Genomic DNA, 24230 nt, shown 5'->3' with positions numbered 1-24230 from the left:
GGTCGGTGCTGGAAGATCCACTCAGAAGCTCAGTTGGGTATTCTTTTATTGCCATGTCAACAGTGAACACACATGGGAAACCACTACCTGATCGCTCTGCCACTGCATGTCAGAAAGGAAAAAAGTAGCTTGGCTTTAGGTTAGATACAGCAGAGACCTCTGGAGCAGCTGGGTCGCCAACTCTAGAGAAGTTTCTGGAGCTGAGTCCAGAACAGAAACATGCCAGTGTCCCAGTCCCATAGTGTCCCATGCCACAGTGCCCCTGCTCCAACCCTAAGACTTGGATACCTTTGCCCTTTAACACACAGCCGCCTCTTCTTGCAGGACTTGTTCTCGTGTGGCTCCAAGCCCTGCTTGGCCCACACCTTCATTAATGTCTCTCACTTCCGCATCCCAGCTTCCTCCTGGCTCCAAATGAGAATGTGATAACCTAGGAGGAGTGAGACCAGTCTGACTCGAACCTTCTGTTACCAGTCTCTGAGAGCTTGGGGCTGGCCCAGGGAACCTAAGACTGGGTAAGGAAATACCAGGAAACTAGACAGCAGCCAGGCGTTGCCATGACCAAGACAAAGCAAAAGGCTCTGGAGGGCTTGGGCCAAAGAGACCACTATCTCGCGGTTATTTTCTTTACTGACTGCTACTCTAGGATGAAGGTGGCAGAGCGGCAGGGCTAGGCTGAGGTTAGCCTGCACTGAACCCTGAGGAGTAGGGTCGGGCTTGGCCAGTCTGAGATATAACCTACTTCACTCACCCATCACAGAGGCCAGCGTGTCCCCAATGGGATTGAACTCATTGAGCTGCAGAGACAAGGGGATAAGATGAGGCGGGGTGAAGCTATCGGCAGAGATAAAGCAGGGTACCCAAGCACTAATTTCCGGTCATTTTTGGTCAGTCAAGTAGGTTGAATCCCTGCTTCCTCCCATTATTTGAGGTCCCAAGCCTCACCGAAATGATACCAGAAGATTCTGGGTCATAGAGCTGATGCATCATCTTCCCTGAGCTTCCATCAAACACATCGATCGTCCTTAATTCATAGGGGGTACAACTTTTGAAATTAGGATCTGGGTATCGGCCCACGACAATGAGGTTGTACCGAGGATGCCAGGTTGCCTAGGAGATGGAGAGGCTGGTCATGAGAGTAAATGCAGAAGGCTACCAAGAGGGACATCAAAAGTATTCTTTGCCACTGACAATTGTGAATACAATTGCCAATAACTTTAATAATGGAAATAAGACGTACATGAAATTACAAGAATGGTTTTCAATTGTGTGTACATCTACCACTGCAAATTTTAAATGCCCAGCTGGCCTTCCTGGCCCTTAGGACACCTATGGGCCTTCTCTCTCTTCTGTATTCTAAGATCATATCAACTGATGAATGTGTTAACATCAGCCTCACCCAGACATTAACCAAAGAGGTAAGCCTACAACAAAGCAAAAAGCCTCTGGTAACCAAAACTGAACAGGACATAGGTTCCAAAGGAAGCCCACTGCTAACCCTCCTCCATCCACAGGAATAAGAAGAGTATGACATGACTAGTGGCTAAGAAGGGGGAGGAAACCTCTGTCCCCCAGATTACCCTGCTGAAAACAAATCTGGCAGTTAATGGAATGTCAGAATTGGATGGGATTTTCCTAAGAAAGCTCAAGAAGTTTTGAAGGAGGACGGACATGGTTAGCAGGAAGGAAGAAGTGGTATGTGCAATGGTTTGGAAATAAGTCACCCACATGTCGCGCCTGGGAAGCCGTAAGCTGGCCTGGCTGGACACGAAGTGGGGGATGAGGACAGATGGGTCAACGGGAACACCAACTGGTGCAGGACCCTTGATGTTATTAAGAGCCTGGAGGTGATCTATGTGCCGGCCACTCTGACACTCACCATTTACTGAGTACTTACCAGACGCTAGGCGTGGCGCCACGTGCTTTAAGAATACTGATTCATCCTCCCAACAGCCCTGTCAGTTAGATACTATTATTCCCTTTTTATAGATGAGGAAACTGAAATCCAAAATTTAAGTCATTTGCCCAAAGATTCTAACCCAGGGGTTTCTGCCTACCTGAAAACAGCGCTCCCACCAGTATGCTATATGACCAAAGAAATACAGGCGTGAAACCTGGCGATGGCTGTGGTTCTGGGAAAGAATACAAACTAGGAGAGCAGAACTGGGGAAGGAGACAGCACGGGGGGATTGGGCAGGAAGGAATCGCAAGACTTGAAGATTGTAAGGCAAGGGGACTGAGGCGAGAGAAGGCTAAGGTTAGCGTGTGGATCAGCTACACACAGTTCAGGTGAGAGCGGAACAGAGGATTGCGATCTCAGAGAATGCCCGGTGAGGAGATGGGGCTGGGCTGAAATAGCTCAAGATAGAAATAGCTTATCAGAAGGACACAAAGCAAACCCAGCCAGATGGGATTGCCGAAGTGGGACAAAAGGAGCAGAAGAGCCGGGGGATAAGAGAGTGCTTTGTGTCAGGGCAGGAAGAGATCTGGGATTAAAGGCTTCTGTGTCTGCCCTCTCCCCACCGACTGTCCCACGATCACGCTCTTCCTTCCATCACTCACCTTGATGGGCGTCAGGTGCTGGAAGTGGCGGTGAGGGTGTGGGATCAGGTTCAGGGGGCAGTCCCACTGGGAGGCAGAGTAAACCCGGATCTCGCTCTTCTGGTCAGTGGTCAGGAGCTGGGCTCCATCGGGACTGAAACAAGCTGGCAAAGTGAAAAGCCCCTGAGCTGAAGAAACCACAGCCCCCTGGGGTCCCGGCCCCTCGCAGGCCTTCTCTTGCAGGGCACACCCCCTCCCACTCCTCTCCATAGGGGTGGAAGGAAGGCGGTGAATCTGGGCTGTGAACAAAAACATTCTAGATACTCAGCAGCTGATGGAGGCAGCTTGAGTCAGAAAGGTCCCAAAACATCAGCTTGGCTGATGCTATCAGGGGTCAAGGCATGACCCAGTGGCTTCTACACTTGGAGGGAAAACCCTAGAAGCGGTCAGGTGGGCAGCCTGCAGGAAGGACGAAGTCTGGTATATCACACCTGCGTTGACAGGATGCCTGTGCGGCAGCGAGTAGAGGAAGCTGGATTTCCCTCTAACCTGGCGCAGGTCCCAGATTTTCACTGTTTGATCTACGGAGGCTGTGGCCAGGAACCAGTCACAGCACGGGTTCAGGGCCACATGGGTCACTTTCTTTTTGTGCATTCTCAGATTCCAAAGCTGCAGAGAAGAGCTCGGTTCAAGGTGGGGCACAGAACCGAGGCTGGGGGTATGGGAGGGAAAGGGAGGGTCAGGGATGCAGAGAACGCACCTCCTTGCCGTCCATGTTCAGCAGGATCACATGGCCCACGTTGTCTCCTGTGACCACCATTCGGCTTTTGGCAGACACATCCAGGCTGCAAAACCAGAAGCTGGAGGGAAAGACTGTGCTGTAAGATCTTGGGGACAGAGGCAAGGTCCATTTATGCACTGGTGCAGCTCCAGCGTCTAACACAGAGTAGCCATTCAGTCAGTATTTGTTGAATGAATGAATAACTGTCTTGCCATGGACTCCCAGCGAGGAACACTCAGCATGTCTTCCCACCCAGACAGAGCGGATGGGGGTGATGGGGCTCAGAAATTTGTCCAGTTACTGCTGGGCCCAGGTTCCTCGGCTAGTAAGAGTCCCTGAAGCAGCCACGCCTCGGAGCCACACGGCAAGTCCCCACACTAGCCACAACCCTACCGCCCGGGTTCCGAGAAGGATTCTTTATTGCTCCCTCCCTTCACTCTCCACTCGTGAGCCAAAGAAGATGACACACCAAACAGGGACTGCCCAGTTTTGTTCCTCAGAGCCGGCTAGAAAGGAACTTCTGCCCCCTTCTGAGCATTTAGGGGAAAAAGCACATGCAACCCAGAAAATCTATCTTGCTCTTTTGGCCCTCAGACGACTGAGGACCAAGGCACTGGGTTGGGGGTGCTTCAGGGGTCCAGATACCCAGCCAGGAGAGCTCGGACTCATTTTTTCTCTCAAACCCTCAAATCCTTGCTACACTGCCTTTTGTATCCCCTACAAATGTCTCTAAGAGGGAGGGTTTCTTGTGGAAGGGTAACTTGGAGCTGAATCTGTCCAGTCACCTGTCCTGACTGCGGGAGGTGTCTTACGCTGTGGGCAGCCCAGGATGACATGCGGTGTTAGCCGCCCACACCCTCAGGCCCTTAGGGAGCAGTCAGTTGTGTCTCTGGCTAGAGATCAAAGTGACAAGTATTTTGCAGTTTCTCCAGCCGCTTGGTCCTGGGGAGCCCAAGGTGCTTTGTGATTCTATCCATTCAAGCTTCCATCAAGAAGCTGGTGGGGTCCTTACAGCCCTGCAAATGTAGGGGATGAAATCTGAAGTTCTTGGTTCCTGCTCCAGGCTCTAGGCGGCTTTCTAGGCCAACGCCACGCTGACTTGTCTAGTGAGCATCCAGGTCTAATCTGATATAGGAATGACGTACAGAAGAGCATCAGCCCTACCCTCGCTGAGATGAGCTGAGGCTCCAGAAGCCCTCCCCGAAGCAGTAACCCGCCTGGACCAGAGTAAGAGGAGCTAAAGAAAGAGTGTGAGAAAAGAGAGGGAAGGTGGAAAGTGGCTAACACCTTTCCTTTCCTCCCTGTGCCAAGTCTGAGTAAAAGAAAGGGGACCTGGATGCTCTCACCAGAACTGCACTGAGAGCCTGGAAGCCCTTTCCCCTCCTAGTTAAACTACTCACTTGCAGGTGTCATAGCTGGAAAAAACTCGGAGAGTGTTGCCTTTAAAGTCTTGCAGCCTAGTTGTTCCCTCCATTGAGGAGGTGAAAAACTGGTCGGTATTGAGAGGGTTAAACTTCAGCCCAGTGATGCTCCCTCCAGCTCCAATCTAACACGAGGAAGAGAAAAGCCAGTGAGTGATGAGGCCCAGGAAGAGGATGAGGCCTGGGTACGCATACTCTGCCCCAAGAGAAGAGCCAGGCAGGCAGCACTTGGGCCAGGCCAGCTTAGACACCTAGACATTAGGATGCTCTCCATGGTGCCCTGTATTTCTTAAGTTTTAGTTTTATTTTTTAAATAAATAGACAGTAAATTTGGTTGGTTTTGGTATACAGTTCTATGAATTTTAACATATGCGTAGATTTGAATAAACACCACCATATCAGTATGCAAAACAGTTCTGTTCTCCCACTGTAGTCCCACCCTGCCTCCAACCTTCTCCCCGATCTGGTCTCCATCACCATGGTTTTGCCTTTTAGAGACTGTCATATAAACGCATCATATGGTGTGCAACCTTCTGAAACTGCCTTCCTTCGTTTCCCTAAGCATAAAGCCCCGAGATTCATCCAAGTTGCTGTGTTTGTAGAGCTCGTCCCATTTTATCGCCGAGAAGTAGTCCCTGTGTGGATATCCCATGGTTTACCGCACAGCCCTCTTTTTAGAAGAGCTTCAGCTCACATCAGTGGCTGGGTTAGGAGGGCAGGAGTCAGATCTGAGCTCCTCCCTATTTCTTCCAGACATCCCAGACAATGATGATGAAGAGAGTCATGATAACACCGACAGCGTTAACTTTCTTTAGTGCTGCCTATGTAGCCGGCACTGGTTTGAGAACTTGGCGTCCCCGAGAGCTCCCGTTCCACTGCTTCCTTGTCCTGCTGCTAGCGCAGCCTCGCAGACCCCTACAAGGCCTCTTCCACGACATTCACTTAACTCACTCAACAGAATAACTGGCACTCTCCATTCCCTCTCTAATACGTTCTAACTGACACCTTTCGTCGGCCAAATCCTTGCTGCCAGTAAAAGAATCTGCTCCAAGGGTTAGTTGTGTTTGTTCTTAAACCCGTATAAGCCAGTTGTATGTTTCATTATAATTATGTAATCTAATTAGACATATAATTTAATTACATGTAATTTATTAAACAATTAAACACTTAAACTTTAAACATTTAATTAAATGTAATTCAATGAAACCGATGAAATACATGCAAAAAGAAAGACCAGAGTTATTTCCATGAAAGCCAAGTTGAATGCTTTGGAAAAACCAGATAAAAATGAGTTGCTAAAAATAATAGTTGTCAAATTAAGCATGAGTAAGATACTTATAAATGATTAAGGTGAGAAATAATAAAAATTGTAAAAGAATCTACAATAAGATGGCTTCACAAATATCTTTAAAATTATGTCTCCACTTTAAGGAAATGGAAATGAGATCGTATAAAGAATACATTAAGGGTGTGGTTTATGTCAGACCAGGTGAACCCTAATCAGGGGACCCTTACTCCAAGGAAAGGACTGGCCCTTGGTCAAAGCATTAGTGATAAACACGTATATAAACATTTCAAGTTAAATTGCACGAGTGTTCCTCTAACAAGTGTGGACTAAGTGGTTATGACCAACTCTTACACTGAGAAGGATGAACAAAACCTGGGCAAAATACGAAAAAGAAATATATTGAGATTTCCAGTCTTGGTGGGTTAGCTTGTTAGGCCAACCTACTGTCGAGAACAACTAGAAAAGGAAGATAAAATATATGTCTTTAGAGAAAGGTTTCTGAAGTCACCGGAGCGCTACTGAGGCATCAAGAATTTGAAGACCAAGGTCCTAGAGAGGAGAGAAGCAGAAAGGTAAGCCCGACCGTGGGAAGCTGCTTATCCTCTGGAGGCATATGCAGGATAGACAGCTGTGGCTGAGGAGCAGAGAAGAGAACTGCACAGAAGCGGAGCAGAAAGTGGTGGCGTAAAGGCTGAGAAGCCGAGCAGAGGTTTTGTCAGTCTCATAGGTCACGGGGGCAAAGGCTGGAGTTCACACCTACCGAGGAGGAGAGACATTGGGAAAATCCAGCTTTTAGTCAGCATCCCTGACACCCTAGAAATAAGAGCAGACTAGAAACAGACCATCCCTCACAAAGATCGAAGTCCAGATTCCAATAATTTCAATCTCTGATCAGATTAAGATGATCTGCTTTCAGCCTACCTACCTGCCAAGGGAAAAAATTCATTCTCTCTGAGGGAAAATAATACCGCTCAGAACTTTAAATTATTGCTACAAGTTTTCACATACAATATTTGACATTGAATCTAAAATTATCCAGCAAATTGGTAGGCGAGACCAAATAACCAATAATTCAGAGAAGAAAACAACAGTTGAGGGACACTCACAAGAGATCGAGATATGGGGGCTATTAAACACAGGCTTTAAAATAATTGTAATTAACATACTTTAAAAGTAGAGCCAGGGGCTGGCCCTATGGCTGAGTGGTTCAGTTCACGTGCTCCGCTTCGGTGGCCCAGGGTCTCGCCGGTTCAGATCCTGGGCGCAGACATGGCACCACTTACCAGGCCATGCTGAGGTGGCGTCCCACATGCCACAACTAGAAGGACCCACAACTAGAGTATATAGCTATGTACCAGTGGGCTTTGGGGAGAAAAAGGAAAAATAAAATCTTTAAAAAAAAGAAAAAATAGACCTAATTAGGTGGCCAATCTGATGGTAGAGTGGTTAGGTTCGCATGCTCCACTTCAGCAGCCCAGGGTTCATGGGTTCGGTCCCCGCACGTTGATCTACACACCACTCGTCAAGCCATGCTGTGGTGGCATCCCACATGCAGAGTAGAGGAAGACTGGCACAGATGTTAGCTCAGCAACAATCTTTCTCAAGCAAAAAGAGGAAGATTGGCAACAGATGTTAGCGCAGGGCTAGCGATTGGCCCTGCGCTAACATCTGTTGCCAATCTTCCTCACACAAAAAAACAGACATAATTAAAAAATGGACGAAGGATTTACATAGACATTTCTCCAAAAAAAAGATACACAAATGGCCAGTAGGACATGAAAAGATGCTCAACACCATTAGTCATTAAGGAAATGCAAATCAAAACCACAAGAAGTCACTGTTTCACACCCACTAGGATGGCTATAATCAAGAAGATGGAGGGCCGGCCCCGTGGCCGAGTGGTTAAGTTCGCGCGCTCTGCTGTGGCGGCCCAGGGTTTCACTGGTTCGGATCCTGGGCGTGGATATGGCACTGCTTGTCAGGCCACATTCAGGCAGCATCCCACATGCCACAACCAGAAGGACCTGCAACTAAGATATACAACTATGTACCGGGGGGATTTGGGGAGAAAAAGCAGATTGAAAAAAAAAAGATTGGCCACAGTTGTTAGCTCAGGTGCCAATCTTAAGAGGAGAAAAAAAAAAAAGATGGACAATATCAAGTGTTGGCAAGACAACCTATAGAATGGAGAAAAATATTTGCAAACTATATATCTGATAACAGGGTAATATCCAGAGTATATAAAGAACTCCTAAAACTCAACAACAACAAAACAAATAACCCAATTAAAAAATGGGCAGAGGGCCTGAATAGACATTTCTCCAAAGAAGACAGACAGATGGCCAACAGGTATATGAAAGGCTGCTCAACATCAGAGATAATCATCAGGGAAATGCAAATCAAAACCACAATGAGGTATCACTCACACCTGTTAGAATGGCTATTATCAAAATGACAAAAGATAAGTGTTGGCAGGAATGTGAAGAAAGAGGAACCCTTTGTGTTGGTGGGAATGTAAACTGGTACAGCCATTAGGGAAAACAGCATGGAGGTTCCTCCAAAAATTTAAAATAGAACTATCATATGATCCAGTCATCCCACTTCTACGTACATAGCCAAAAGAAATGAAATCAGTATCTCAAAGAGATAGCTGCACTCTCATGTTCATTGCAGACTTATTCACAACAGCCAAGATATGCAAACAAGCCAAGTGTCTGTCAACTGATGAACGAATAAAGAAAACGTGGCATATATATACAATGGAATATTATTTAGCCTTCAAAAACAAGGAAATCCTGTCATTTGCAACAAGATGGATGAACCTGGAGGATATTATGCTAAGTAAAATAAGCCAGACACAGAAAGACAAATAGTGCATGCTCTCACTTATACCTGGAATCTAAAAAAAGTCAAACTCATAAAAGCAGAGAGCAGAATGGTGGTTGCCAAGGGCTGGGGGCTGGGGGTATTGGGAGATGTTGGTCAAAGGATACAAAGTTTCCATTATGGAGAATGAATAAGTTCTGGAGATCTAATGTTGGGCATGGTGACTACAGTTAATAACACTGTGTTGCATATTTGAAATTTGCTAAGAGAGTAGATCTTCCATGTTTTCAGCACCCACACACAAAAGGTGACGAGATGGGTGTTAATTAGCTTGATTATGGTAATCATTTTGCAATATATACGTGTATCAAAACATCATGTTACACACCTTAAATATGTACAATTTTTGTCAATTATACCTCAATAAAGCTGGAAAAAACCCCGTAAGTGTTGGTAAAGATGCAGACAGAGTGAAGCCCTCCTACGTTGCCGGCGGGAATGAAAAAGGTGCAAGCGCTTTGGAAAGCAGTTGGCCAGTTGCTCAATTAAACATAAAGTTACTATACGACCCAGCAATTCCACTTCTCCATATATATCCAAGAGAAATGAATATTTACGTTCATGTAAAAACTTGTATACAAGTGCTCATAGCAGCATTATTCATAATCAAAGAAGAAAGGCTAAAATCAGTGACAAACATCCATCTCAAGAAGTTGTAAAACAGGAAACTAAAGCCAAAGAAAGTAGAAGAAAAAATGAAGAACAGAAATTAACGATGGGGCCGGCCCGGTGGCGCAGCGGTTAAGTGTGCTCATTTCGCTTTGGCAGCCTGGGGTCGGCCGGTTCGGATCCCGGGTGTGGACATGGCACCGCTTGTCAAGCCATGCTGTGGTAGGCATCCCACATATAAAGTAGAGGAAGATGGGCACGGATCTTAGCTCAGGGCCAGTCTTCCTCAGGAAAAGGAGGAGGATTGGCAGCAGCAGTTAGCTCAGGGCTAATCTTCCTCCCCCACCCCCCCCAAAAAAAAGAAATTAATGAAAAGAAAACACATAAACTGTGAGAAGAATCAACAAAGCCAAAAGTTGGTTCCATGAAAAGACTCATAAAATCGATAAATCCCTGGTGGGACAGACTGAACAAATGTGAAGGCACAAATACCCACTAATGGATGGAAAAAAGGGACATCAATATAAATCTTCGACATTTTAAAAGATAATGAGAGGATATCATAAAATCTTATGTCAATAAATTTGAAAATTTAGATGAAACAGGCAAATTCCCAGAAAAATACAAACTTGCCAAACCGATGTAAGATGAAAGAGAAAATCTGAATAGTCTGACTTCTATAAGAGACTGAATTCACAGATGAAAACTTTCCTGCAAAATAAATTCCAGATCCTGAGGGCCTCACTGGTGAATATACTAAATATTTAAGGAAGAAATAATATCAATGTTTTAAAAAAATTGGTTTCCAAACTATCTCAAACTCATAGACAAGTTGCAAGAATAGAACAAAGCACTGTTCTCCTGGAACCATTTGATAATAAACCGCCAACATGATGTTCCGTTACCCTCAAATGCTTTACTGTGTGTTTCCTACAAAGAACATCCCCCTACACAACCACCATAAGACCATCAAAACTTAAAGTAGTTAAGTATCTACAGTAGTTCAAACTTAGAAATAGAAAGTAGAACTGTGGTTGCCAAGGGCTGGGGGGAGGGGGAAATGGGGAATTGTTATTCAATGGACACACAGTTTCAGTTTTACAAGATGAAAAAGTTCTAGAGATCTGTTGTACAACAATGTGAATACAGTTAACACCACTGAACAGTACACTTAAAAATGGTTAAGATGGGGCCGGCCCAGCGCCACAGCGGTTAAGTGTGCACATTCCGCTTCTCGGTGGCCCAGGGTTCGCCGGTTCGGATCCTGGGTGAGGACATGGCACCACTTGACAAAAGCCATGCTGTGGCAGGCATCCCACATATAAAGTAGAGGTAGATGGGCATGGATGTTAGCTCAGGGCCAGTGTTCCTCAGCAAAAAGAGGAAGATTGGCAGTAGTTAGCTCAGGGCTGATCTTCCTCAAAAAAAAAAAAGGTTAAGATGGTAAATTTTATGTTATGTGCTTTTACCACAATTTCTTTAAAAACTAGTATCACTTGCCTGAGATATAATTATAAAGATTAAAAAGTGGGAAAAAAAGAAAATTTAAATGAAAAAATGGAATATAACTAATAAACCAAACCAAACAAACAAAAACCCATCAGTGTAGTTTACCACAGAATAAAGGGGAAAAGTCAAATGCCGACCTCAATAGATACAAAAAAGAATTTGATGAAATTCAATTATCATTCATGGTAAGAACTTCTGGCAAACTAGGACTAAATAGGGAAACTTACTTAATCTGATAAAATATATTTAAAAACAAACAAGCTCCTAGGTATATAACCAAAAGAACTGAAAACAGGTATTCAAGCAAAAACTTGTACATCAACATTCACAGCAGCTGAATTCACAATAGCAAAAAACAGCAACAACCCAAATTTCCATCAACAGATGAATGGATAAATAAAATGTGGTGTATCCATACAATGGAATACTATTCAGCTATAAAAAGGAATGAAGTTCTGATACAGGCTACAACATGAAGGGACCTTGAAAACATTATACTAAGTGAAAGAACCCAGACACACAAGGACAAATATTGCATGATTCCATTTATATGAGATACATAGAATAGTCAAATTCAGATCGAAAGCAGATCAGTGGGGCTGGGGGGAGGGGTGACAGGAAGTCCTTGTGTAATGGGTACAGAGTTTTACTTGAGGATGATGAAAAAGTTCTGGAGATGGATGGTGGTGATGGTTGCAGGACAACATGAATGTACTTACCACCACTGAACTGTACACTTAAAAATGGTTAAAATGGTAAATTTTAAGTTACGTATATTTCACCACAATAAAAAGTAGCAGAGGGGCTGGCCCAGTGGTGTAGCGGTTAAGTTCATGCGCTCTGCTTCAGTGGCCTGGGGTTCGCCGGTTTGAATCCTGGGCACGGACCTACACACCACTCATCAAGCCACGCTGGGGCGGCATCCCACATAGAAGAACTAGAAGGACCTACAACCAGGATATGCAACTATGTACTGGGGCTTTGGGGAGAAGAAAAAAGCAGAAATCATACTTAATGATATAATATAAAAGCCTTCTATGATCAAGAACAAGACAAGGATGTCTGCTACAGCAAGATTCAACAATGTACTAGAGGTCTTTGCCAATGAAATAAGGCAAAAAAGAAGTATGGGTAAAGGAAGAAATCAAACTCTCATTATTTGTAGATGAGTAGATTGTGTAAGAAAAAATTTTAAATCCTCAGATAAACTATTAAAATTACTAAGTGTGGATTTCTGCTTCCAACCATGATGGAGTATCAGAAATCAGATACAGCCTTCTGCCTTAAACAACTAAGAAACTGGACAAAACACATGAATTAAGTTTTCAGACACTGGACGACAGGCAGCACAAGACAGGAGGGAAAGAAATGAGGTAGGCTGCAATTGCCCAGCTTACTGCCTGGAAACAGTATCCAGGAAGCAGCACAGGGAGGGGGGACCCAACAGCCTAGCAGTCTCCTGAGTTGAGGAGACCCATGGCAAGAATTTGCAGGGCAAAAGCCTGGGGAGGAGGGAGACACATAGAAAGAGCATTCGGGAGATTTTCAGAGGGTTCCCCTCAAGCCTTTGGGTAAGTATTAATGTGTAAATGTGTACGAGGAAACGCCCCAAGGCTGGGGAGAGAAATACCAGAAATGAGAAGGAGAAGTCCTCAGAACAGTCTGTAATCTCCCCAGCCAGAATGAGAAGATTCTTAACACACAGATCATCGCATAGAGTCCTCAGAAGGGTATTGCCTCAGGGTAAGACCAATTTACAGCTAGACAACAGGCTGCCTTGGACCTACGCTAACTGTGGTAGACTAAACAACGGTCCCCCAAGATAGCCATGCCTTATCCATGGAACCTGTGAACATTCCCCTAGACAACAAGAGGGACTTTGCATATATGGTTCAATTAAGATCTTGAGATGGAGAGACTATCCTGGATTATCTGAGTGGGTCTGATACAAACAAAATGGTCCTTATAAGAGGAATACAGGACGTATCAAGAGTCAGAAGAGAAGGTGATGTGATGAGGGAAGCAGAAATTGGAGAGGCGCACCTTGAAGATGGAAGAAGGAGCCACAGCCAAGGAATTCAGGTGGCCACAAGAAGCTGAAAAAAGCAGGGAAACGGATTCTCCCCTCAGAACCTCCAGAAGGAACCAGCCCTGCCAACCCCATGACCAGAGTCCAATGAAAATGATTTCAGCCTTCGGACCTCCAGAACTGTAAGAGAATAAAATGGCGCTGCTTTAAGACACTAAGTCTCTGGTAATTTGTTGTAGAGGCAACAGGACACTAATACGCTAACTCTATGAACAAAGCTTAAAAGCAAGCCTTGGAGTTATCAAAGTGATTACAAGTAACTTAACTGCATCCCAGAACAAAGCCAACAATATTTAGAAGAATACAAAATCCAACATCCAACAATGTAAAATTCACAATGTCTGGCATCCAACGAGAAATTACCAGGCATGAAAAGAAGTAGAAAATATGATTGATAATCAGAAAAAACATCAATCAATAGAAACAGACTCAGAAGTGACACATGATAGAATTAGCAAAGACATGAAAATGACTATTATGAACATACTCTCCATGTTTAAGAAAGTGGAGAAGATAATGAACATGAAGAGAGAAATGGAAGATATTAAAAAAAGACCCAAATTAAATTTCTAGAGATGATATACAGTATCTGAAATGAAAAATAAATTGGATGGGATTAACAGCAGATTAGACATTAGAGGAGTAAAGATCAGTATACTTGAGACACAGGAATAGAAGCTATGCAAAATGAAAGAGAGAGAGTGGGGAAAAGATTAAAAAAAAATGAACAGCACAGGGCCGGACCAGTGGCGCAGCAGTCAAGTGCGCACACTCCACTTCTGGCAGCCTGGGGTTCGCTGGTTCGGATCCCGGGTGCGGACATGGCACCACTTGGCACACCATGCTGTGGTAGGCATTCCGCATATAAAGTGGAGGAAGATGGGCACAGATGTTAGCTCTGGGCCAGCCTTCTTCAGCAAAAAGAGGAGGATTGGCAGCAGTTAGCTCAGTGCTAATCTTCCTCAAAAAAAAAAAAGAACAGCACTTCAGTGACCTATAGGCTAATACTCAGTAGCCTAACATATATGTAATTGGAGTCCCAGAAAACAAGGGGATGGGGAGGACTACCTGCAGTCCTGAATAATGGCCAAAACGTTTCCAAATTTGACGACAACTATGAACCGAAAGACCCAAGATGCTCAATGAACCCAAAGCAGAAGAAACACATAGAAAAAACACACCAAGCAAATCATAATCATTTTTAAAAGTAGCCAGATGAAAAAAAGAAAAATCACATAAAGAGGAACATAAGAATGACAGCAGACTTTGCATCAGAAATCATCTTTAAAGTACTAAAAGTGGGGGCCGGCCCAGTGGTGCAGGGGTTAAGTTTGCACGTTCTGCTTTGGCAGCCCAGGGTTCACCAGTTCAGATCCCGGGTGCGGACATGGCACCACTTGGCAAGCCATGCTGTGGCAGGTGTCCCATGAATAAAGTAGAGGAAGATGGGCATGGATGTTAGCTCAGGGCCAGTCTTCCTCAGCAAAAAGAGGAAGATTGGCAGCAGACGTTAGCTCAGGGCTAATCTTCCTCAAAAAAAAGAAAAACTAATAAAAAAAAATAAAGTACTAAAAGGAAAAAAAAAAACTGTGAACCTAGAATTCTACACCCAGCTAAATCATCTTTCCGAAAAAAGGCAAAATAAAGACTTTTTCAAAATACAAAAGGAAATGCATCACCAACCAACCTATATTACAAGAATGGTCAAAGAAATTTCTTCAGGCAGAAGGAAAATGTTACCAAAAGGAAATCCAGATTATACAAAGGAATGAAAAGCACTGGAAATGGCAAATATGTGGGTAAATACTAAAGTATTTTTTTCTCTTTAAAAAATATCTTTAAAAGACACACACTCTACATCCTAGCCATCCACAACTAGGTGTTTACTCAAGAAAGATGAAAACATACATCCACTCAAAGACTTGTACATCAATGTTCATAGGAGCCTTATTTGCAATAGCCAAAAATAACCGGAAAAAATCCAAATGTCCTTCAGCGGGTGAACAGATAAATAAATTGTGGTATACTGATATACTGGAACACTACGCAAAGAAAAACAAACTATTGATACACACAAAAACGTAGATGAGTCTCAAATAATTACACTGAGTAAAAGCCAGGGGAAAAAAAAAGAGTATTTATTGTATCGCCCCATATATACAAAAGCTAGAGAACGCAAATTAATCAGTAGGGACAGAAGGTAGATCAAGAGGTCTCAGGGTACAGGACAGAGGGTAGAAAGGGATGGACTATTAAGGGGCATGAGGAAACTTTGGGGTGATGAATATATTCATTATTTGAATTGTGGTGATGGTTTCACAGTTGTATACATATGTCCAAACTCATCAAATTGTACACTTTAAACATGTGCAGTTTGTCATTTATCAATTATATCTCAATAAAGATTTAACAGAAAACAAAGATAATTGACCACATAAAGCAAAAATATTAATGTATTGTGGGGTTTATAATATGTGTAGAAGTAAAACATAGGAAAGGAGAGAGGGAAGAAAATGAAAGTAAATATATAGTTGTAAGATTCCTACAATACCACTTACAATGAAGTGGTATATTTGAAGGGACACTCTGATGAGTTAAAGACATATATCGTAAACCCAAGAGAAAACACTAAAAGAGAGAAAAAGGAAGAAAAGTATAACTAATAATCCAATAGTGGAGATAAAATGGAATCAGAATAAGTATGCAACCAAAAATAAGGCAAGAAAAAAAGGAAAATGGGACAAAGAGATGGGACAAATAGAAATAGCAAGATGATAAAAGATTTAAACTCAATCGTATTTATAATCATATTAAATGTAAATGTCCAAATGCTCCAATTAAAAGGCATACATTAGGGGCCCGCCCTGTGGCCGAGTGGTTAAGTTTGCACGCTCCGCTGCAACAGCCCAGGGTTTCGCCAGTTCGGATCCTGGGTGCAGACACGGCACCGCTCATCAGGCCATGCTGAGGTGGCATCCCACATGCCACGACTAGAAGGACCCACAACTAGAAATACACAACTATGTACGGGGGAGCTTTGGGAGAAAAAGGAAAAATAAAATCTTTTAAAAAAAAAAGGCATAAGGCATAGATTATAAGGTTGGATTTTTTTTAAAAATGCTGTCTACAGGAAACCCAGTTTATATACAAATACACAAATAGGTTAACATAAAAGGATGGAAAAAGATATACCATACAAACACTAATCATAAGACAGCTAGATATCAAACAAAGACTTCAGAAAAAGAAATATTACCAGGGATAAAGGGAGATACCTCACAATGACAAAGGGGTCAGATCATCAAAAGGACATAATTCTAAATGTGTAAGAACCTACTACAGAGTTTCTGATGCTTTAAGCAAAAACTAAAGGAAAATAGGCAGATCCACAATTTTGTAGTTGGAGATTCCAATATTCCTCTCTCAATAAGTGATAAAAGACAGAAAATCAATAAGGACACAGGACATTTGAATAACACTATCAATCAGCTTCACCTAATTGACATTTAGAGAATAATCCATCCCAAAACAGCAGAATACACATTCTTTTCAAACACACGTGGGATGTTCACTAAGACAGTCCATATGCTCGGCCATAAAACAAGTTTAAAATGGAAAAGGACTGGATGTTTCCTGTTCATAACAGAATTGAACTAGAAATCAACAATACAGAGATATCTCAACAATCCCCAAATATTTGGAAATGAAACAATATACTTCAGAATAACCCACTGGTCACAGAAGAAATGATAAGGAATTTGGAAAATAATTTGAACTGAACGAAAACAAAAACACAACAAAATCTATGCGCTACAGTTAAAGAAACACTTGGAGAGAAATTTATAGCATTGAATGGTTATATAAGAAAAAAGGTCTCAAATAAACATTCTAAATTTCCATCTTAAGAAACAAGAAAAAGAGCAAATTAAATCCAAAGTAAGCATAGGAAAGAAAACAAAAGAAGAAAAATCAATGAAAAAGAAAACAGAAAAAAAAATAGAGAAAATCAATGAAACTAAAAGCTGGTTCTTTGAAAATATCATTAAATTTGATAAACCTCTAGCAAGACTGATCAGGAACAAAAAAAAAGAGAAGACACACATTGCCACCATCCAACTTGCAAACATGAGCTTCACAGGGCCACTCCACCCCACGGGCGCGGGAGGAAGGCCCCAGGTCCGTCTTTTACGGGGCTGTTGCGCAGGGAAGCCAGATCTTCCCGCGGCTCCGCCTGGGCCTGTCGTGGTCCTGGGGAGTAGCCCTTTGGGGCGGGATCCTCGACATCACTACAGATCCTACAGACATTTAAAGGAGGCTAAGGGAATACTATGAACAGCTTTATGCCACTAAATTCAATAATTTAGGTAAAATGGACAAATTACTTGAAAGACAAACTACCAAGCTCATTAAAGAAGAAATACATAACCTAAACAGCCCTATATCTATTAAAGAAATTGAATATATAGTTAAGAACCTTCCAAAAAAGAAAACTCCAGGCCCAGATGGGGTGAATCCTATGAAAAATTTAAGGCAGAAATAGCCCTAATGCTACACAAATTATCCCAGAAAATACAAGAGGAGGGAACATTTCCAGACACTTTTTATGAGGTCTTCATTACCCTGATACCAAAACCAAAGGCATTACAAAAAAAGGAAATTACAGGATGTTTTTAAGTGGTCATCACTCAGTACGATATGAGTAAACTAGAATATCTGATATAGGGGCTGGCCCCGTGGCCGAGTGGTTAAATTTGAGCGCTCTGCTTCAGCGGCCCAGGGTTTCACCGGTTCGGATCCTAAGCACAGACATGGCACCACTCATCAGGCCATGCTGAGGCGGCGTCCCACATGCCACAACTAGAAGGACCCACAACTAAAATGTACAACTATGTGCTAGGGGGATTTGGGGAGAAAAAGCCAGAAAAAAAAAGTTATGATTGGCAACGGTTGTTAGCGCAGGTGCCAATCTTTAAAAAAAAAAAAAAAAGAATATCTGATATAATTAGTAAAACGCAACAGATTCTAGGATAGTCTATTTACATAATAATTCAAGTAGAAGTATGGGTGTATGTAACAGTGTAAACACACACAGAAAGATGCCCCAAATGGGACTTCAGGTAATATCTACTCTGCTCTTTATACTTTTCTCTGTATTGTTTAAGTTTCTTATGATAAGCACAGATCATTTTTATAATGAGAATAAAATAAAGGTATCTTCATTTTGAAAATGTAATACATGTTCCCTCGCCAAGAGCCTGAAAGATGTAAAGATCAGAGCCAAGGTCAGATGACTCAAGAAGTGACAAAACGAGGCACTGCTGCTCCCCTCGTCACCGGTCTCAAATCAACCTTGGCTGTCAGTATCTGGGAGTAAAAAACAGACAGTGCTCCAGACCACCTCACCCTCCTTCTGCTCCAACCTAGCTTCCTGCCAGTCACAAAGTTCAACTGCCCAGAACGATCTCCACAACGGGGTGAGAAACTTCACTCCAGGGGCTGGCCCAGTGGCGCCAGGTTAAGTTTGCACATTCCGCTTCTCGGCGGCCCAGAGTTCGCCAGTTCGGATCCCGGGTGCGGACATGGCACTGCTTGGCAAGCCATGCTGTGGTAGGCGTCCCACATATAAAGTAGAGGAAGATGGGCACGGATGTTAGCTCAGGGCCAGTCTTCCTCAGCAAAAAAAAAAAAAGAAAGAAACTTTACTCCAATGCATGTTATAATAAAGGGCAATGGAAACCAAAAGCAGCCTCCCCAGGCACAAGTTCAAAGCAGCTGTCCTTCTTTTGGTCAGGGGGCTCTTCCCCTAGGACACCCATAGGCTACTTCTTAAATCTCTCTATTACTATCTCCTCCTAGATTGCTAGAAAAAACAAATCTCCTGCCTGAGCTCTGGATAGATTTCAATGTAAAGCTGCTCCTCCTGGCGGTCGCCTGTCTCACCAGCTGGGCACGAAGCCCACCGAGCTCTGGCCACAGCACTCCGCTGGCTGCCTTTCTTCTGGTTCCAGGCACTTGTTTTCTTGAACACTCATCTCATATCTTGAGTCCTAATCTCCGAGCCTGTCTGAACTGGCCTTTTCTGATGGGCTGCTCTCCAAATTCTCCACTTAAGAGAACTCATCCTGGGAACACCCTTGGCCTTTTCTACCTCTAAAGCAGAGACGGACAAACAGTGAGCTGAAGCGGAATCCAGCGCACAGATGTTTTGTTTAGCTGCAGAGCATGCTTAATCTTATTTCGTTCCCAACATTACAAATCAAGATATTTTAAATTGACATCCTTGTGCGCTGTTGTAAAATGGTGCAGCCTCCACGGGAAAACAGTATGGTGGTTCCTCAAAATATTAAAAATAGCTACCATATGACCCAGTAATTCCACTTCTGGGTATATACCCAAAAGAACTGAAAGCAGGGACTCAAAGAGATATATACCTGTGTTAATATGAGCATTATTCTCAATAGCCAAAAGGTGGAAGCAACCCAAGTGTCCAACAACAGAGGAATGGATAAGCAAAATGTGGTATACACATACAGTGGAATATTATTCAGCCTTGAAAAGGAAGGAAATTCTGACACATGCTACAACATGGATAAACCTTGAGGACATTATGCTAAGTGAAATAAGCCAGTCACAAAAGAACAAATACTGTACAATTCCACTTAGATACCTAGAGTAGTCAAAATCAGAGAGACAGAAAGTACAATGGCTGCCAGGGCATTATTCACAATAGCCAAGACTTGGAAGCAACCTAGGTGCCCATCAACGGATGAACGGATAAAGAAGACGTGGTATATATACACGATGGAATACTACTCAGCCATAAGAAACAGTGAAATCTGGCCAATTTGTGACAGCCTGCACAGACCTTAAGGGTATTATGCCAAGCAAAGTAAGGCAGAGGGAGAAAGTCAAATACCATATGATCTCACGCATAAGTAGAAGATAAAAACAACAAATAAACACATAGAGACAGAGACTGGATTGGTGGTTACCAGAGGAGAAAAGGGGAGGGAAGAGGGCAAAAGGGGTGATTAAGCACATGTGTGATGATGGATGGTAATCAGTCTTTGGCTGGTGAACATGATGCAACCTACACAGAAATTGAAATATACAATGATGTGCACCTGAAATTGATACAATGTTATAAACCAATGTTACCGCAATAAAAAATGAAAAAAATAAAAGAATGGCTGCCAGGGGCTGAGTTGGGGAAGAAACTGGGAGTTAGTATTTAATGGGTAAAGAGTTTCACTTTTGCAAGATGAGAAAGTTCTGGAGATTGGTTACACAAGAAAGTGAATGTATGTAATGCCACTGAACTATACACTTAAAAATGGTTAAGATGGTAAATTTTGTTATGTGTATTTCATCACAATTTTAAAAAATCAGAAGATTTCATGTAAAAATTCAGGATTTCAGGCTTCACTTGAAAAGAATCAGATCTCATACCACAGGACCTAGATTCCTGCATATCAATCCTCTCCAGTTTACCACCGACCCCACCCCCTACATGATTCTTTTCTTTTATCTGTTTGGCTTCTTTTGGCAGGCGAGTTTGTGGCTCTAAACCCAGAGCATCACTTTTCACAGTAGAGTCATGCGCCACATAACGACATTTCGGTCAGTGACGGACTACGTATATGACGGTGGTCCCATAAGATTAGCACCACGTATCCTAAGCGTGTAGTAGGCTATACCACCTAGGTTTGTATAAGTACACTCCATGATGTTTGCACAATGACGAAATCGCCTAACGATGCATTTCTCAGAATGCATCCCCGTCATTAAGTGAAGCGTGACTGCACAGCCCTCCAAGATCAGCCCCCGGCTGGGCAAGCTAAGGGTCTTCTCCTTGGTGAAGGAGTCAACACCCTCACCCCTCAGGAACTGATGATAAACACCAGCACAATTAAGACCAGCCCTAAAAAGCTCTATGCCAAACCTTGCCCCAAACACACTCTCCTTTTCCCCTTTTCTTTCCACTTGTCTAAATAGTGTTCTCCCTCACTCCTCACTCATCCATGAAGCCTTCTCTATCAACTCGAATTCGCAAGACGTTCTTCCTTCTCTTGCGTTCTGTAGCATTTCACAACTGTACTGCTAGTTATCTCGTATGTATACATCCCATCTACCCAGTAACACTTCAAGCCCCTCATTCATTCAGCAAATAGAAAGCAGCTACTCCAGGCCATTGTTCTAGGCAGTAGGGGTACAGTGGTGAACCAGAAAGCCAAAGTCCCTACCATCACAGAGCTTACTTTCCAGTGGACAAAGATATACAAATAAGTAAAACATTCTAGATATTGATAAACATTGCAAGGGAAGAGAAGCAGGTAATGAGATAGGGACTGACTGGGTGGGGTGGGGGCTACTGTAGGCAGAGTGATCAGTGAAAATCTTTTGGAAGAAGTCTCTTGAGCTCAGACATGACTGGTAAGAGGGAGCCAGCCATGAGAAAAGACAGAGCAATCCAAAGGGAACAGCAAGTGCAAAGACTCAGTTTCAGGAACAGAAATAGCTAGCATGGCTAAAGCATAGGAAGTGAGGAAAGACAGTGGCACAAGGATCAAGGTCAAGGACGTAAGAAGGGGCTTAGATTCTATTCCACGTGGTGACTTACTGGAGGATGATCAATGTTTTACACTTTCTAATGTATTAAGGGCAGGCATTCAATAAAAATTTGAGTCTCCTAACCATTTACTTGTTTGAAAATACCCACGGTTACTTTCGATCCTAATCCTCTCTTTGTTACTGGATGGCTTTTCATTCCTTCAACAAACCCTTCCGCAGCACGATCGTCTGGCACAGGGAACTGCTCACCCCTTTAAGGAAGGTGGGTTTGTCCTTTACGCCAAAGTTCCAGAGCATGATATCTCCCCCTTTGGAACCCACAGCCAGGGTGCTGGGGTGAGCTGGGTGCCACGCCAAGGATGTGGCCCTCCTGTCAAAGGGGGCAGCCTTTTGGAATATCCGGTAAGAAGCCAGAGAGCGCAAAAAGGACTGCTGGAGACCCTGACACAGAGAGAAGAGAATTAAGATGAATTAGAATCCAAGTCCTGGGTAAACCGCCAATCTCCGCCTCCTGCGTAGAGGAGCCCTCGGGCCAAGTCCTCCCACCAAAGGAAAACTAACTGCCTGGTTCTGTGCATGAAAATATTTACAAAGTACATGCACTAATCTTGGAACGGAAGGAGGAGAGTACATTCCAGCTGGGACCTTTACAGCACAGGACTTCTACCTGGCCAAGTGGCCAGGAGGCCAGTCACCAAGGTGGGGGTGATCTGACCACTCTGACAACCGACCGAACCAACCTAGCATCCAATTCTGGAGCATCCAATAGTAAAAGGCACCAGGCAAACCCTTGCGGACTTCAGCCAGGAAACGCCTCACCTGCTGTAGGGATGACCAGGAAGCTTTGCCCAGCTTCTGCTGGTGCAGGGCCCTGATGATGCTGCTGCACAGTGGCGGGACCTGCAGGCTAGCCAACTCCGCCCAAAGGCAGCCTGAGTCAAGTCTTCTGCTGGAACCTGCCAAGCAGAACAAACACATTTTCCTCTCCAATCTCACTCAAGAAAGGTTTTTCTGCTGAAATCCCAGAAAGCAAGCCTGTTGCTTCATTCAACATAGCCCACCTCTCTCATCACCTCCCTTTCCATGGCCGGCTCAGTCTCACCCAGCACGAGAAAAAAACAGTCAGTGGGGATGCAGCCTCTTCCCAAAAACACTCCCCGAAATACTCATTTTGAAGTGAAATTAAATACGATCTTGCAGGGTTCCTGAGAAATGAGTCAAAGAAACACACAAAGTAGACTACAGAACTCTTCCCAGTTTGGGCTGGAAAACTCATGATCGGGTTGGGTGACAATTTTAAAATCACATAAAATGCACAATAAAAAGATTTTTAGGACAGCACAGTAGAAGTGACTGTTTGGAAAAAGCAGTGTCTTTAAATCCTATATTAAAAAAATGTAGAGGTGACTGGTTGGTGGCCCCAAGTCCAATCTGTTCTCCTGAAAACCAGCAGGAACCACAGGACCTGGCACGCCTCAATTAACCAAGCTACTTTTGGGGGAGGCAGATGCACCTAGAATAGGAATAAAGCAAGTCTGGATTACCAACATGTATTTGAGGGTCTGCTCTATGAATCCAGCCTCTTGACAACCAAGTCTTCCTTCTCATGGACAAAAACCCACTTCATCAACGACCCCCTGCTCCGGTCTTTTGAGTTCCTCACCCTCCTTACAGCCCCAGGTTCAAGCCCGGACAAATCCCAGAGACGGAGTTTTCGAAGGAAGGAAGGAAGGAAATTGAGGGCTCCCACAGCTGAAACCAACGACATACAGCTAACAAGCGTGACTATCGAAATTCAGCGCATACACACCACTAGGCACGGGAGGGTTATTTTAAGTGGTCCTCAGTGTGTAAAAATCCCGGAACAAACAGGGAATTTGCAAAGTCCGTTGTGTCTGTTGTAATGGAGCTCATCTGCCTCTTCCCATCACCTGAGGGGGGGAAGCCCAAGCTCTATGGTGTCAAAGGACCTGCAGACAAAATGCATAGCCTGAGGCGTCCATCACTCGGGACAGCTTGAGGAATTTAGAAGCACCCATCCCCCACTCAGCCTCCTGCGTGAGAACCCCACATGGCAGCATTATGAAAGCAGCAGGCGCAGGCAGTACCGGGGCCCTTCGCACAGAGCTTCTTGGCCTCGGGCTCCAGCTCCCTGGGGCTCCTGCTCCTCTTGCTCTTGGGGCGCACAACCATCTCGGGGGTCTTCTGGGTTTCTGGACGTTTCCTGGGAGCCATCGCGTCCTCCGTGCGAAGGGGTACTATGCTCTATGCCGAGATCATGGAGGGAGGATTGAGACGCCTCTGGGGAGAAACAAGGCGGGGACCAGAGAACCCGCTGAGCCACAGGTAGGCCAACTAAGCCAACTTCCCGCCAAACAGGCTCACCGGGAAGGCGGGGGCGCGCGCGGAGAGACGGGAAGTGTGCGAGGGGAGGGGCTCACCCGCTCCCTGGAGAAATGATCTGCCGCCTACGTGTTGGGCTCGAGCGGGTCCAAGTCAGCTGACCTGCCAGAAAGAAAGATGGCCGCCAGCGCC

At 44.1% G+C, this 24230-nt stretch overlaps 1 protein-coding gene across 3 annotated transcripts; it reads right to left on the bottom strand.

Moving 5' to 3' along the window:
• Positions 1 to 29: 29 nt before the first annotated feature.
• On the bottom strand, positions 30 to 24230 carry DDB2 (damage specific DNA binding protein 2). 3 transcript variants are annotated; one of them, XM_046643218.1, is made up of 11 exons: positions 24137 to 24230; positions 23804 to 23996; positions 22515 to 22651; positions 21945 to 22136; positions 4723 to 4868; positions 3302 to 3401; positions 3033 to 3210; positions 2563 to 2705; positions 946 to 1110; positions 752 to 797; positions 30 to 430 (listed from the first exon to the last, which is right to left on the bottom strand). In XM_046643218.1, exons 2-11 carry the CDS (start codon positions 23928 to 23930, stop codon positions 381 to 383), a joined length of 1284 nt encoding a protein of 427 aa, XP_046499174.1. In that variant the 5' UTR covers positions 23931 to 23996; positions 24137 to 24230; the 3' UTR covers positions 30 to 380. The 3 variants fall into 3 exon arrangements, with proteins under 3 accessions (XP_046499174.1, XP_046499173.1, XP_046499175.1); XM_046643217.1 differs by lacking the exon at positions 24137 to 24230 and having other exon boundaries at positions 23804 to 24087; XM_046643219.1 differs by lacking the exons at positions 752 to 797; positions 24137 to 24230 and having other exon boundaries at positions 23804 to 24088.

Source organism: Equus quagga, chromosome 17 (genome assembly GCF_021613505.1).
Source record: "Equus quagga isolate Etosha38 chromosome 17, UCLA_HA_Equagga_1.0, whole genome shotgun sequence".
In the NCBI taxonomy this organism is placed as follows: Eukaryota; Metazoa; Chordata; class Mammalia; order Perissodactyla; family Equidae; genus Equus; species Equus quagga.
Note: the sequence above shows the minus strand (reverse complement) of the source record. Positions and strands in the feature narration are given on the sequence as shown.